We start from the raw sequence: 16822 nt of genomic DNA, 5'->3' as shown, positions 1-16822 counted from the left end.
GAAACAAAAAAAAACTTTCTCAAAGTTGCACGTGCAGTTTTCAAAGAGAAAAAGAATTTTGGGCTTGGATTTCACTTCAAATTGTAAATGCGGAGTCAGAATTGCAAGTAAGCGGCTGCCTACCGCAAATATATGCGCACAAACTTCTTAACCCACGACTCGACGACAGGCCCCCTCCACTATCCCTCCCTAATATCACACCTTGGATGCATAAACATGCCTGTGCTCCACACATCACCCCACCCCGGGGGGCCTGCATGGCTTTAGTGCTGCACTGTGACACCAATCAGGGGAGATGGCAGGCTCCTTTGTCATGCAAACACCAATCGCTTCTTGTCTTATTCAAATGTCTGCCCTCTCTCTTTCTCCACTCCCTCACTCTCGCTCAACCCCAACCCAGCTTCAACCCCCACCTGCGACTTCAGCCCTCTCTCTCTCTCTCTCACCCACTCCCTCTCAAGTCCAAGGAAATCCTGGGTGAGGGAAGGAAGGATGGAGCCTTCAGGGCCGGAGCTGCTGGGGCAGGCTGCTCTCCTGGGGGTCAGCCTGTGTCTTGGTGCATGGGGCTGTTTCCAGGCCCAACCAAGTCCATTTCATATTCAAATGTTACAATCAGGCCTCTGACCCACAGGGGGCTCTTTATGGTTGCGGCCCCAGGTCGCAGGGTCAAGATGGTGATTTAATAGCTGAGGCAGAGGAAAGGAGCGGGGGAGCCAAGTGATTTACGGGATGAATGAGTAATAAAAAAGCATTTTTCTTAAGTTGTCATGTAAATTTTCGATCCCCATTGAAGATGAGGCTCGCTCCACACTAGAGGGCCTTCCCTCGGTGGCTTTCTAGTGGACTTCACCCATTGAGAATGAAGAAAGTCCATTTTCTGCGTCTACTCTTGACTTGTGGTGGGTGTAAACAGTAGCTGATGGTTAAAGTGTCTGAGGATTAAGGATGGAGATAAGGACAAGTTAAAGAGCTGTCATGCTTGTGTGGTGCCACTGAGTCTCGGATGTCCTCATGCTCTGGAGTGGCCTGTTATTCCTGTCCCCGTGGGTGTGTTCTCATCGCAGCAGCTCCAGTAACATAGGAGGGATGGTGTGTTTATATATGTATGTGTGGGATACGACGAGCTAGAGCTGGGAGTGCATGCTTGTATACAGTACTGTGTGTTTACTAGTTACCTCAAATGACTATCTGTCAACAGGTGGTTGCTAGTAGGCACAGTCAACACTTAGAAGTGACCCATGGAATGATTTGGCATGTCATTTAGATGTTTTCTTATTGGCATCACACCAAATTCTTGTCTTGTTCATGACTCACATGGTGTGTCCTGTTCAGGTCTTCCCTTTACCTGACGCACTCACAGGCCCAACCCTCCCATCGTACAGCATCATCAGACACGAGGATGTTTCTTATTTTCATTCCCCACTTGTCAACGTCACCGTGGATTTGGTTTTGTAATGTTAAATCAAGCAATAAAATAAGTGCCGCGTCCAGCCCATTGATGCAATCAGCACTAATATTCCATGGGTGTTTCCTTTGGTCATGCATCAACCCTCTATGAGGATTTGCATGATTTTCTTTTTGAGTTATACAACTGACAAAAGAGCAGATGGATACAACCAAAAACATTTCACCCTTTCTTCAATTGGCCTATGTCCCTATTACAAGAATTTGAGGGGGTAATTAACGGCCTTTGTGACCTCTGTAATTCCCTGTATGTTGGCCTGGATCATTCGTCTCTCCGTCACTGTATTGCAAGGAATGAAACACCCATACCTCACAGTCCTACGGTGGCCTGGAAGTGCAAACCATTATTACAAAAATGTTAAATGTGTTTACAAAGCTTGAGACAAATTTACATTTTACAAAAGCCACAGTCCTTACAGAAAATGATAAAGTGAGCAGTCAATTCAGTTTGTTTTTCACAGTAAGACACATAATATTTCACATACTGTTTAACATAAAAACTGCCAGGACGAGGCTTGTGGAATGAGATTAAAACCTTTATTTATTTTATTTTATTTTATAGAATTAACCAATACAGTGAACGTTACAGCAACAGTTTAATATAAGAAGTAGTAAAAACTTAACAACAAGTCGGGGGCTCTTACTTTGAAAGCCAGGTTGAAAGGAAGCAGCGCTACATTGGCTGATTGGCTGTGGTGCGTCTGGTCAGCTGGTAACTGGTTCATTTGTTTACAGTGGAACAGCCATCCGTTAAATTTGTTTTGCAAATGTGTTCTCGATTATATATACGTTCCGTTTCCGTAAGAATTCCAGGCCACCGTACACTCCAGCTAGATGTCGGGAGCTTTTTTTTAAAAGCTCCCGACATCTAGCTGGAGTGTAAAGATGTTTCTCTTCTGCCTTGGTTTTATTTGATCTTATTTCTATTTTAACTGTTGTTTTTATTTGGATTTGTCTGTACAGCACTTTGGTCAGCGGATGTTGTTTTTAAATGTGCTATAGAAATAAACTTTATATACTTACTTCATTTAGTTCAATGAAGTTTTGGTGGACATTCTATCAGGGTTAAAACACAAAATTTTCATCTATTTTATAGAGTTTTTGTTGCGCTTATCTTAGATGCCGCACCAAACCAAACAATATAAATGTACAGAAAAAATCTTGGTTTATTTCAGTTCATTTTGTACGTCATGCAATTACCTGCGTTTCTATTCACAAAAGATGTGACGGGTTCAAAAATAGTCTGTTCACACGTCCCATATTTTAGCTGAAGTGGCACCAAAAGGGTGGAGCTCGACACCGATTGTTGGACGGAGGATATTCTCATCAGGGCGACAACAGGAAAGGAAAACACAAAAAAAGCGGTAGTAGTGTAACTTTTAAAAATAAACAAACATCTGTTACATACCCTGTGTGCAGAGACATCATTGTCACAAGTTCAACTCCACCCCTGGCAGGTTGTACTCAATTCCCTTGTAAGTGGCTTTGGATAAAAGCGTTTGCTCAATCAAATGTAATAATGTGTCAAGTCTGGATCTGGAGGGTAAATGCCTCATTTCGTGTGTCACTGAACTCTCGGCTCTCTGAGCTTAAAATTATCAGTGTTTAATTTCCTCAGCCCATTTACAGCTGATTCAGTTGACAGGAAGTAAGTAAGTGGCAACAATTGAATAATTGTTTTTGTATTGAAAAACGGCCGATCCATGTTTGTTTTTATGTCACTGTAAACAGAGCGTCCTGGGGTTTTGTTGGTATATTATTTGTACAGTTAGTTCAATGTTGAATCATGAAAAAGACGTGCGTCAAATGAACCGACAATCATCAGTTAAAGTACAGTTCAACATAGAAGATATTGTTTCTGATCCTTTTGAAATTAGATTTCCAGAAATTGTTTTTGATGCATTATTGTAGTCTTCGTCATCATCACAGCCCGGGTTTTTTTCCTTCTTTAGAACACGGTGGTGGAGTTGAAAGCATTCATTTGCAGCTTCCACATACAGCAGCAGAGGCCAGAAGCGGAGGGCGACATGGTGAGATGAGGTTGAAGGGGCCACTGAGGGTAAGGTAGGGCAAGCCTCAGTGGGCACAGCTGTAGCTCATAGTCATTACTGCTCCTCTACTGGTTCAGAAGAAAAGGGCCGACCCCGCCACATGGCCACTCTGCCACGGCAGCCCCTTGTCCCCTGCCATGCACACCCAGCAAAGGCCTGGTAGCGCCAGGCGGCACCACTCGCAGTTAGAACTCCTTTCACGTGTGGCAGAGTTGTGGAGCAAAACAGGGAAGGTTAGGGACAGAGAGTTGGGCTGGGGTAGAGGCAGGGGTGAGGGTACGGGTGGATGTTGAGGTTAAACCAGGGTGGGGTGGGTGGGGGTGGTTCGGTGTCTTCCTCTCTTATCTCCTGACTCACCATTCTCTTTCCCATCCCCTACTTTACCCCACACTCAACCCCCTCCCGCCACCATTCTCTCCCCTTTGTGGCCTGTGCACCTGCAGCCCTTGAATCTGGGCAATAAAGCTGAAGGATTTGTCCACTGGAGGTTGGAGGAAAAAAGGGGGGGCGGGGGGGGAATCATTAGACAGCATGGGAAACACAAAAGCAACAGGTTCAAACGGTGGTTGATATGGTGCTATGCCATATTCCTCCAGGATGGCCTTGATGTGATGTAGTTTGACGTCGAAGGAGTGAGTTTAAGCAGATTTGTGTGCAGATTTTCACCCTGTTTGGGTTTGTGTCGTTGTGAATCAGTCTTAATCTGATCTGAGACGTGATCAGCTTTCATTCGTAAAGCTTTACTTCCCGTCACAAGCCTTGTGTAGTGCATCTGCACTGTTTTATGAAGATTATGCAGCCCCAGTATCTCGACTTTTTAATAGGTGAAGTCTTTTTAAGTGTAAGAAGTTGGTTTTATTTTTTATTGAGGGACAACTATTCCTCCAGTTTATCTGATCGGCGAGTGAATTTTAAACAGTCAAAAATCACAAAAAATTCACAAATAATAATAAATGAATTCACACAGGCTTGTCTTTTAAACTATGTCATTTGAAAACAAATTAAAAAAGAATTTAGGTAGTTTAGGTTCTGTAACATCATTTTCTGTTTTATTACCCGATCTATGTGTCCAAAGTTAGCCGTCCTAAATGTTCTTAATTGCCATGGCGACGGGCATATATGCACTTGCTGGACTGTCTCTGCTGGAAAGCTGATTTTTTGTCATCAAAATCCCACCTGAAGGTAATTGGGCTACAAAAATGAAAACGTTTGACCAAACTGGAAGTGGCTCAGTGTAACAAGAATGTTTACGTAGCTTAAGTAAAAGAAAAAAAAAAAACTACGTTGTTCTGCAGCCTCCATTCACCATTCACTTCCCCACCTGTTGTAATGTTATGTTCAGCCATGGAGAACTTTTCTCTCTCACCCGTCGCATGCCAGACCCCCCACATTGCAAATCGGTGCAAAGGGAAAAAAGATTCAGTTCTTTGAAAGTGCGGCCATGAAGGCAGAGGAAATCACTCTAAACGGTCTTAATTCTGCCATTAGATGAGAGCGAGCGCTGTGGGGATTGGCTGGCCCTGCGCTCCATATTCACAGAAGCAGGATGAGGCTGGGAAGCCTGCTGAGAAAATGGTGTCGTAATCAGGAGCTGGCAGTTCTGCCTGATCAGGTACACTAGCCCCTCTCCTCGTTTCCTCAAACCCCTCCTCCTCCTCCTCCTCCTTCTCCTCTCCCCTCGTTTCTCTTCTCTCCCCCTGCCCCGTAAGGAGATCCTAATAAGAGTTTGGATGTACTAAGGTCCTCTCATGTGAAGACCTGGCAGGAGGGAACAGAGATGAGGCCTGAGGTGGGGTTAAGCGGGAGGTATGGAGTTGTGGCAGTGGAATGATTTTTTTTTCCCACATTTGATTATTCAGGTTGGCTGAACTAAATTCTGAACCCATAAAATTCGTATCCCCTCTGGGGGACCATTTGCATATATTTCACTTCACCCCTCCCTTAAATCCCAATTCCCCTTTTTTCTCAGAAAGTGAAAGAGAGGGCAAAGCAACCAGGCCTGTCTAGGCTTTAAGATGTCACCGTGGTGTGAAATATGGGCGAACAAGCAGGGGCTTTGAAACTCAAACGAAACACCCCCCCAACCACCCACCACCCCCATGCTGCTGCACACACACACACACACACACAGTCACCCTCTTGCACTCCACTGGTTGCTATTCTAAAGTGGGAATTAAATTCCATGTGAATAATTATCAGCTCTGCAACTCTAATCCTAACTTTTTTTTTTTTTTTGCACCTGAGATAGTTGGAGAGACGGAGATACTGTATATGCACTGTGGATTTGTTGAGTTCCAACCATGAAAGATTTGCATCTGTCGGAGTTAAAGAACTGCCCTTGTTGCACTTCAGTGTGTCTCCGTGTTGATGTTTGTACAGCAGCAGAAGGAGCGAGGGAACACACACACACACACACACACACACACACACACACACACATAGTCTGGGCACAGAGAAATAAGCTGGACGAGGGCAGGCCTGCACATCGCCAGTCAGCCATAAGAGACACCTGTTCGTTTGTTTGCCTCGCGAAGTCGAGGTTTTGTTTTCACCGTGCCAACGAGGGCCACTGGCACTCGTTTTACTGCCCGTCTGTATGGATGGGTGAGGTTAGACGATGCTCTGTGAAAAAGGGGAAGGGGGGCGGGGGGTGAGTTGATACTTGATGGCATTTTGGTCACATGGGGTGAGTTGCTGTCATTCTTTAACCCTTCCCCCTGGACCCCTTTTCCCTCCCCCTCCCGTGCCCACTCCCTGGTGCACAGGCAGAATGCAGTGTCAGGAGGGTGAGCACTGAGCGCCCATTGTGTGTGCTAACCAAAGCGGAATGCCCGGGTGACAAAAGGGGGAGGAGTAGGCTCAGGGCACACAAAGCCAGGGGGAGGAGAGGGGTGGAGGAGGAGGAGGAGGGGAGGGGGGAGAGGGGAGCAATCTGCTGGGGGCTAAATAGACCCACTCAGCCCCAAAAACTGTAGGCACCCTAAAAATCCCATCTTACCTCCCCCACTGCCTTCTCACCCTCACCAGGCCTCCCTGCCCTGGCCCTGGCGGAGGGGTGTACAGTACACAGGCTGCTGGTCTGCAGGTCTGTCGGTTCCCAGTGGTGTGAAAGAGGAGAACCAACAGCAAGTGAACCTTCAGACTATTAGGTGTTGGGTTTGGTGTTATGAGTCATGCCCTCAAGGTCTTTAACAGGATGTATTTGCCAACAGTCGTCATGGTTTCCAACCTCTGTCATCAGGCAGGGATGTCCTATAAGCTCCATTTATCACCGTCAGATATTTACAAAACACACGGGGAATTTTGCACTAGCAACTAACAAAGAAAGAAAGAAAAGAAAAGAAATTAAAAAACATTTCAAAAAAGTGAATTGTGATTCTAACTTTGCTTCTACTCAGTTTCCAACTTGGACAGTTACGTGAAGGAGTTTGTGACCCGTGACTCTGAATCTGTGTTTTTGTGTTAAGTCTGTGTGTGGGGGGGGCACATGTGCATGTACTCACCTGCCTACTCTGGAAGCTGAGTCTCTGTCTGTGTAGTATCGCACGTCATAGGCAGCCTCTCAACTCCAACACACAGGACCTGGGGCAACAGTGCGGCCAATTTAAAACACACAAGTCAAACCCAGAATTAACTCTTTCTTGATACCAGTTTATCTGCAGCAGATGCAAGCAGCGGCAGATCCACTGTCAAACAGGGACCTCACAGCTGCAGGTCCTCTACACTTCCATGACGTTTCATTCTCCCGAATTCCCATAGTTTGGAGTACGACGGCGTCTTGTGCACGAAGAACCAGTGACCGAGCGAGACAATAAAACTGTAGCATGGCAAATGTCTGTGTGCTGCACACAGGAAGTGATTCATTTTATGTCAAGACAGACGGACAGACAGACAGACAGACGCAATAGCAACACTGAGATACCAAAGTGAGATGAGTCACGACACAAAGTGATCCCAAAAAAATAACTTTGCTGCTCAACAATCTCAGTAGTTCAGCAGTTTGACAGGATAAATGCTTCTTGACAACACTCACCCATGTGCTGGGTCTGATAGTATTTCTTGACAGATCCTGTTTTCAGATGCACCTCATTTTTTTATTCGTGACGACCAAACAGAGGCAGAATAATGACATCGTCAACAACAACAGAATCAGCGGAATTTGCGCGTTGCACCTTAAGAGAGATAAGTTAAGAGAATCCTTTAGTGTCTGAGACAATTCAGAAAAAGTAAACGTGAGAAAGACAGTAAAAGTGGACTAGAGCTGCTGTAACAGGCTGCCACTCGTGCCATTTACATCCTGAGCACCTTTTGGTTATGATGGTTATGAACTCTGGCAAACATTGGATCCTAGTTGATCTCGGAGGGTTCAAAGCGGACGATCTTCTCATTAGGATCTTCAGATTTTATGTTTTTTACCTTCAGTTTCATTTCAATGATTCTGCTGGGGTTATTTATTTATTTTTTTAATTTCTTGCTCTCATGTATCTGAATGGTCATAATTGTCGTCTTTTATCGTAATTAAGGATGACCAAAGAGTGGATCCTGAAAGTGCCTGTGAAGCCACAGGGTCGCTTTGAAGCGAACGTTCATCCCGAGTGGTCCTTCCTATTTCCCCCAAAATGACGGGGAAGATCAAAGGGAAATGCTCCAAAAAAAAACTCTTGATGGTGACCCCCCCCTCCCTGCCTCCCCCTCCCATATGCACACTTAGCATCTGAACCCCCCCCCACACACACACATCTCTTTCTTTCATGCAAACCTCAGCCTTTCCCGGCGTATTAACATACGCCACTGCAGGGCAAAGGTAGTTATCCGTTTTATCTGTGCTGAGTTCATAGGAAGTAGCTTGCTGAGTTGTTTTGGTTTGTGTGTTGTTAGTGAAATGCGGCAGGTCAAATGCAAGCCTCCGGGGCACGTTTAGGTCATGGAGTAAATCTGGCAGAGTTGAACCCCAGCGCCATCGCGACTAACGCAGACACGGAGAGTGTTTTGGTGACTGTGTGTGTGTGTGTGTGCGTGCCCGCACATGTGGTCACGCCTGTATAAGCAGACTGTCAGGTGAGGTGGTGTCTTCGCTGGTGCAGTGGGAGCCTCTCCATCAGTGCTGACCCAGGCAGCCATCATTGTTCTCTGGCTGTAAATCACCCTGCTGCAATCAAGGGCCCTGATCTGAGCTTCCTCTCCACTTCATATGATTCCCCTCCTGATTGGTCCTAACTGGACGCCTGTCTGTGGCGGCGGATTAGCATGGATTGTTTTTTCTCTGTGGCACACGGATTGAGCCGTATGTTAGCATTCACACCTCTACACACAGCGGCCCGCGGCTCCACAGGTCTTCCGAAATGCAGAGGAAAACTCGACTCCGGTGATGAGAACGAATCCATTCCCGTTGCAGAGCTTCAAGAACTTCAACCTTGTCCATACTGTGTCAGAAGTATTGTATCGTGGAGGGTTGATTGGGTAGATATTGAATACTCCGCCCCCTTTAGCATGTTTGTAGAAGTGTATACTCACAAATAGAAATACTTTGGTTTTGTAGCTTTGGAGAAAAGCCTTTTGTGTACCTTGTGTACTGCTGCAATGGAGAATAACATCCTTTCTGTTATGTGAAGGACACCGTAGTTCTCTGGTGTGCTTGGAAAAAGGGAGGAGTGAAGTCTCACCACGAGACGTCACTCTTTCTTTCGCACTGTACCAGAGCTGCAACTCATCGATTATTTTCTCGATTAATCGTTTGGTCCATAAAATATCAGAAAACCTTAAATGATTTCTTTGTTATCCAGAGCAAAGAAATTAAGAACATTTAAGAAGCTTTAATCATGTTTTAATCATGAAAAAAGCTTCAAACCGATGCATCGATAGTGATCGATTAGTCATCAATTAATCGTTTCAGCTCTACACTTTAAGTGTCGCACTTTAATTCATCCATATGAACACCAATTGCAAATGCAATTGATTTAATAGAGAAAACCGCTCTCTGACACAGTTTACTTAATGAATTTACATCTATTTTGCTGATGGTCACAATGTAGTACATTTGTTCATGACTGCAATTTTATTCAGCATAAAAAGCTACTTTCCAGAAGTCCTAAACTCTGTCAGTGTATTCCCTTCAAACTCAAACAATCATTCTAAGTTGTTTCTGAGTGTTTTCAGTTAAGTTTTCAATATTCTCTCCCCCCCCCATCGAGATATCTCATTTCACTTTGGTGACGTGCGTGACTCGTGTGTTTGTTTTCCAGTGCGATCATTTTTCTCACCTACATTTATGATGACACTTGCTATATTCATGAGCAGATCAGGTGAGACTACATGTAGTGGCAGAGATTTGCACCTCCTCCTCCAGTCTTGTGTAACTCCCGGGGTCTCTTGCTCTCCTGGTGGGGGATCATTAGCCTGAGCACCTATTTAACAAAAACCAGGGAGTGACTAATGGCTGAGAAGGCCGGGCCCATTACCTCCCGTGGAGAGAAACTTGCTTATCTATAGTATCTACTGTATGTAATCGTTAGGGGAATGTCAGACACACTGTGATACTGTGTGCAGTTGGAAAGCAGAGATGTCTTTTATGGTCACGGTCATGATCTTAGAATTATGTTTTTATTGTTGCGATAAATACTGTACAGTAGTTTAATAAGCTGCAGTATGATTTTAGTCTATCTAGAGATATAGTCTCTCTCTTATTCTCTCTCTCTCTCACACACACATTCCAACTTATAGAAGATTGAGTTAGGTTGTCATGGAGAAGGTAATTGTGTTGACCTCATGGAGCCCTGATGCCATCACAGTGATTCCAGGCTCCGAGTGTGTGTGTGTGTGTGTGTGTGTTCTTGTATCTTTGTGAGGACCAAAAAACTTAAAAACCATATAAGGAGTGAGGACATTTTGTTAAGTGAGGACATTTTGGGCTGGTGCTCATGGACTGCCACCCCTTAGACGGACCTTTTGAGGGTTAAGACTTGGTTTTAGGGTTAGGGGTCAAATTGGGTTTAAGTTAGGCTAAGGGTTAAAGGAATACTTCACCGTTTTGCATTTAGCTTTGTATTACTAGAATAGCGCTAGTATTTTTGAAAAATTGTGCTTCCCATCCTCCAGCAGTTACAAACTTTCACTTTTGGTTGATACCAGCCATGACTATTAGCTGTTAATAAAAAGCTCTGTTAAAACATGCTTTCATTTCCCCTTTCTCTGAATGTACCTTTTACCATTGTTGTTTCTCTGTAGTACCTCTTTCTGTAACATATATCCAATTTCCACCTGACAAAAACCAGTTTAAACCCAAATTGAAATGGGTTTAATCAGCATCTACACCCGTGTCAAATGCATGTCATTGGTAGGAATTCATAACCGCGGTGAACACTTTCATTTTTGGTCTTGTGGCAATTCCAGGGAAATGCTTGCGCTTGCAGTGCCAAGTAATGCCATGAATGTTTGTTGTGAACCTTCATTTCTAGAATGACGAACACCACCCAATATTTTTATTTTTATCTCACCGTTCAGTTCAATTGATAGAGGAATCAAAATATAAGTTCCAAAATAGTGACCTTTGTAATATTGTCACTGGGCTCCATGGTGCTGTTTTTATTTTCTTCTTCCTCTGACTTTTTTTCGTTCATTCTTTCTTTTTTTTGCAGGATCCACACATGTCCATGAATCCCAGTCGTAGCTGCTGTTTTAAGTGTGTAACAACTGTGTGGGAGAGAATCTGCTTTGTGGGCGTGTTTGCATGGATGCAGATGACATGGAGACGAAATCACGACTCGTGACATTTTAATGCAAAAACATCGTTTTTCAGATGAAGACATAGTCGTGTGAACCAGACGGAGAGACAGGGGAAGAAAAAAAAACCCAGCAACCTTTTGGAAGTTGTAAAGTGTAGTCAGAGATTCTTTGGCAGATGATGCAGGAAGTGAGAAGAAGGCAAAGCAATAAACCAGTCAAAAGAGCAGCACTTGCTATAATAACAAAAACTTTATTGTCTCACCTGTGTATTGTGGCTTGTGTAACTGATGAAGGACAAAGCTAAAACACTTTTTAGGCAAGTGCTTTGTGTTCGTCGGTATTCTGAGAAGAAGTTTATTGAGTAACAATCATAATCGCAAAATGAGAGGAAGAAGGAATAACACGGAAGAGAGGTCACCAAGTTTGTTGGCTTCAATAATATAATAAAGAACTGATGTCGTATAAAACAGGATTTGTGAAGTATTCTGTTTGAATCTGGTTCTTGTCCGGGTTCAAGAATACAAAGCAGGTGAAATAAATGTTGGGGTTTTTTTTTAAGGTAGAACGAAAGAAAATTTGTGCCACTTTTGTTAAATTTGTCCCATTCTGGTAGCAAGGAAAGATTTTGAAGACTTAAACCTCACTTCTCTGAACTTATTCAACGTTAACTCGAATAACTCTCTCCGTGAGGAACTGCATGACCAACCTATGATCCGCTGCATGTTCAGAGAGGAAGGGTGGAATCACATCTTATATCCTCACATGTTATAATCTTGCCTCATGTGAATGAGTAAGACTCCTGGGCGTAATAGTAATTGTGATTTACGACTCGTTCCTCCAGTTACCATTATAATACATGGGCTGTATGCATTTCTTTCTAAGGTGTTGACAGGCTCATGTTAATTCTCAGCAATAAGAAAGGCTTTATTTTGTTTTTGCAGCAGCTGTACATTGCCCCGCGCGATGTTGTTGTCGCACAGCGAGGGGAGACTTTCTCAGACTCGAGCGTGCTCTCGTGTTTGCCTTACACACACATGTGTATGTGTTGATGTATTATGTATGTGTTTGCTTAATGTGTGTGTGTTTACCTTTGCAGGGTGGGGCGAGGGGTTCGAGGGGAAGGCAGGTAGGCGAGTCGCTGGGTGGGTGAGTGAGTGAGTGGGTGGGTGGGTGTGAGTGGTGCTCGGACCTCAGCACTCAGGAAGCTCTCTGTGCTCCAGAAACCTGAGCTACAGCCTGATAAGACAATGAGGGAAACACGTGAGACTCTGGCACATGGTGGCTAGGGTTACCAGCTTGCTCTGCCCCGCTCTGAACTTTTGGCCCTCAGAGCAAAACCTCCACACCCATATGCACTGCTCCACCAGGCTCTCCATCTCTGTGTGTGTGTGTTTGTCATTCTCAACTCTCCCTGTGTCCGACATGTTTGCTGTATTCATGTAGCACCGTTTGCTTCTTAAATTATTTTAAAGCTGTTTTCCCTAATCCTAGTCCTCCACTCATCACTGTGAATAATGATCTTTTTCTCTCTCTTTTTTTCTTAAGTGAATCAGTCATTGACAGATGTTTTTGCATGTTTGTGTGTTTTCTGTCTGTCTCTGCAGACAAAAGCCTGACTGGGCCCCCGCCGTCAGATCTCCATCCATCCACAGTCCACAGGTGAACTCCTTCCACCAGCCAGGCAAACCTGACTTTCAAGTGTCCCACCCACACATATTAGGACTGCTGTCCTCTCACCTGTGCAAATATGAAAGAGAGAGAGATGGAGAGAGGGAGGGAGGGAGGGTGGAAAAGAGTGAAATGGAAAGATATCCAGGCCTTTGGTTACTGGGTGGGGCGCAGAAAAGAATACCGCACAGCTGAGCAAACCTCCATAGCCATAGGACTTCACCTGTACACTCCACTCTGTTTTCTCTCTTAATCCATTCTCTCTTTCTATAACCGGCCCCACAGCGATAGAGGACTAAGGCGTTCTTTTATGGCCACTGAATAGAGATTTCCTTTGAGGTTATAGAGTTGATACACTCTCCAATGTCATTTATGTGCCGGGGTCACAATGTAGAGTGATTTACTGCCTTAGGGAACTCACATTCTCTTAAGAAGTGCCCCTGTGTAGGTGTAGGTATTATCTGGATATTATTCAGGAAATCCTTTTATCTTGGCGATATCCGCAACCCAAGTTTGACTCAATTTGGAAATGCAACCTATAATCTGGAACGACACTGTTTCTAAACCGCCGCGATGACTGACGTCCGCAGCTGGTGACGTGTCCGACAGCTATATATATATATATGATCACATATGTTGTAGTTTAATGTAGCAGCCGGAAACTAAATCTCAAACATTAAAGACAAACCAAAAACAACACCCTATGTGTGTGTTTGCATTCCTAAAACGCGTGACTGCTGAAAAGCAATGGGTTCATCAGCAGTGATGCGCCTGGCTGAAATGGAAAAGCAAAGCAAAAAGGTGCTCCGCATGCTCATGAGTAAGATGTGTGTGTGTGTGTGTAGATGTATCTAAATGGAAACAAAGAGACGCGGGAAACAAATTAGTCGTGTAGATGCACATGGAGATGCACTGAAAGTCACTTCCATTTGGTGTATATGGATGTAAAAAAATTTACATAAAGATGTGATGTATTTGTTTGGTCGCCTTCCTTTCAGTGCATTAATAACTGTCCCACTTTACAAAATTGGGCCCAGTATTAAGGTGAACTAGACCTTTATTTGGCTTGTCAGTGCCAGGAGCCTTTAGTGATGGCGAGGTACAAGTGAAGCATATCGCATGAAGGCAGGCAGACTCTCACACACTATTTGCGTCCCCCTCCCTCCTCTCCCTCTCTCTCATCTGCAGGTTTGGGCCTGAAAGACGTGCCAGACCTGCTGCCAAAGCATCAGCCTCCACCTCACCCTGCAGTCATGGCTGAACACACACGCATGCATACACACACACAAACACACACACACACACACACCAACAACAAGGCATACAGTATGTTTTTTCAGGCAAACTTTATTTCCTCGTATTTCCATCCAACACTCTTTAACCCGTCCCCTTAAACACACGCACAAGCGCACATTCTTGCCATCTTCTTGTTAACACCCCCGTCTCCATACGTCTCTAATGATGGAGTCGTCAGCGACTCTCATGCCTCGTGTCAGACGCAGACGCGAGGTTGAGCCACGTTCACACGCTCGGCCGTCCCTCGACACAAACGTAAACACATTCATGCGTTCAGTTTCTCACTTGTCTCTCAGGCATGCCCTATTTTTAAACCCTAAGCACACCTACACACATTCTCCCACACCCTCTGCGGCCCGTCATGCTGCGAGACTGTCCTCGTCTCAGAGAACACCCTACGCAGCTCTAAGGCAGGGACATTTCATTTTGAAGTAAATCTCTACACCTGACACGGGTTCTCTGTATTTTAAGCCGTTTGCATCACCGTCCCCACATTTAATGGTACAGCACCTACTGATTACCGCTTGCTCTCGGCTCGTCTGGTAATTGCACTGTGCATACCTGTCCGGGGTGTAAGCCCGACCACTCAACACTTGGGCCTCTCTGCAGCCTTTTGTTGGAAACGTGAGTTCCTAGAAAGACACATGTGTTCATATTGACACCGTGTGCTTTAATCGACTCAAAACCTTCAACCTCAAACACAATCTCAGGGGCTTTACGTGACACAGCATGAGCATGAGCCCCACAAATTTAAGTCGTGATGGTTTTTGGACAGTCATCGCACACGTGACTCAGCAGATAGTTCTTAAACCTTTATTTTCGTGACATGTGAGTGAGTCAGACTCGGTGTGCATGCGATTAAGTTGTGGCATACAGCGTGTCCCTCTGTAACCACAATGGCATCACAAATAGCATTGTAGTTATTTTTAAGGGCGGTGTGTGTTTCCTATATCAGTCACTCTCTGAAGTTTTGATCAGAGACAAACCACTTATCTTTGCATCCCATGATTTCTATCTACCATACGCTCTGGGTCCCCGGGTTCACAGGAAGCTGATTGCCGCCGCCGCCTCCGCACTCTTCTTACTCTTTAGGTGCTTGTGTGGTCGCTGCATGTGTCGTGCATGGCGGGAAACGCAACTTTCTCGCAAACGTGACGGGATTTGGCGGCGCGCGCTTCGATGGAAAGTTGCCTGTCGTTGATAGGAAGGGTGAGATGAAGGCAAAGCGATCGATCAGATTGCAGAGTGTTTGTTTGTGGGAGACACAACCTGAGGAATGAATGAGGAGTGGCCACAGATGTTTGTTACACAAGCTCTTTCTGAGAACAATCTCAATGCAAGCGCTATGTATTAAATTCATTTGTTACGGAACACAGTGGCATGGAAATGCGCTGTTGAGGTTTTTTTTTATTGCTCTCTATTGGTATGCAATGTATGCTTTTTAATTCCAACCCTTTTATTGCCAAGCTTCCATTGGCCTCAAGGAAAACTACATGCTAATGCACTGATCTATATGGTCTTTAAAAAAATGCCCCAAACAAGCAAAAACATCGATTATAATTATGATAATAATATGTATTAGTTAACGGATATTTTACTTTATCAAAGAGGATACAATCAAATAGAAAAATGGAAATTCTAAAATATCTATGTTAAAATCATACATTCATCTAGAGCAGGGGTGTCAAACTCATTTTTGTTCAGGGGCCACATACAGCACAATTTGATCTCAAGGGGGCCGGACCAGTAAAAATAGTACAATAATAGCATAATAACCTATGAACAACAAGAACCCCTTTGTTTTTTCTCCTTTGTTTTACATTTACTGAAGGATAATTTTACAAAACATGACATTTCTTGAGAAATATAAGTGCAATTTCAACAATATCATGCTTAAATGTACTATTTACACAGCACACTGGATCTATAAAGGCACAAACATTTAGTCACGGGTATCTGGAGCATTTGACATTACGTTTAGATTAGTGTGAAATTTTAACAAATTCATCCTGTGGGCCGATTGGACCCTCTGGTGGGCCGGTTCTGGCCCCCGGGCCGTATGTTTGACACCCCTGATCTAGAGAGAACATTTTTAATCATTTTAATCTGCATGGATCCTCTTGAGCTTTTAATAAAGTGTGAATTGAATTGAAACCACGTAAAAACAATCACAGGGATCGTTGATTATATTATTTTTAATGCTGTGCAAAAGGAAACCCTTTCTGCTGGTATGTAAAATAATAAAGTAGTTAATATAGGAGCAACAGCTGATTTAATAACGGTTTATTTAGAAAGACCACTGTGAGGTAACTGTGTACAAGTTTTTTTTTGTAAAAACACGGCAGCCTCGTTGCAAAAAAGCGACCTGAAAGAATCTCCCAGCAGTTACGAGGTGTCGGTCGGTCGGTTAGGAGCTGGAGATTGTTGTTGTTATTGATAGCCACAGGCCTGTAGGTCTTCCTGGGTGACAGTAACAGGGGTTAAAACCTGTAAATCTTCAGGAGACCTCCTTCCTTGCCTTTAATTCCTCATTACCTCACGGCAGGTTGTCTCTGGAGAGATTTAGAGAAGGCCTTCAGGGCTGCTTCACTGGAGGAGAGTGTTTTACTCCCTGTGTGTGT

General features: G+C 44.3%; 1 protein-coding gene across 5 annotated transcripts in view; it reads left to right on the top strand.

Annotated features, from left to right (window-relative positions):
- LOC122778602 overlaps positions 1-14939 on the top strand; it is a 33586-nt gene extending 18647 nt beyond the window's left edge. For 4 of the 5 annotated variants that reach the window (XM_044040652.1, XM_044040650.1, XM_044040649.1 and 1 more), the window contains one exon: positions 401-2433. In XM_044040652.1, the coding sequence (XP_043896587.1) occupies positions 401-683 (283 nt within the window). In that variant the 3' untranslated portion in view covers positions 684-2433. Of the gene's footprint in view, positions 1-400; positions 2434-12841; positions 12897-14093 lie in introns of those variants that run through there. The other variant, XM_044040651.1, reaches the window with a different exon arrangement.
- The last annotated feature ends 1883 nt before the right edge of the window (positions 14940-16822 follow it).

The sequence above is a fragment of the Solea senegalensis genome, linkage group LG12 (assembly GCF_019176455.1).
Source record: "Solea senegalensis isolate Sse05_10M linkage group LG12, IFAPA_SoseM_1, whole genome shotgun sequence".
NCBI lineage: Eukaryota > Metazoa > Chordata > Actinopteri > Pleuronectiformes > Soleidae > Solea > Solea senegalensis.
This window is presented reverse-complemented; position numbering and strand designations above follow the sequence as displayed.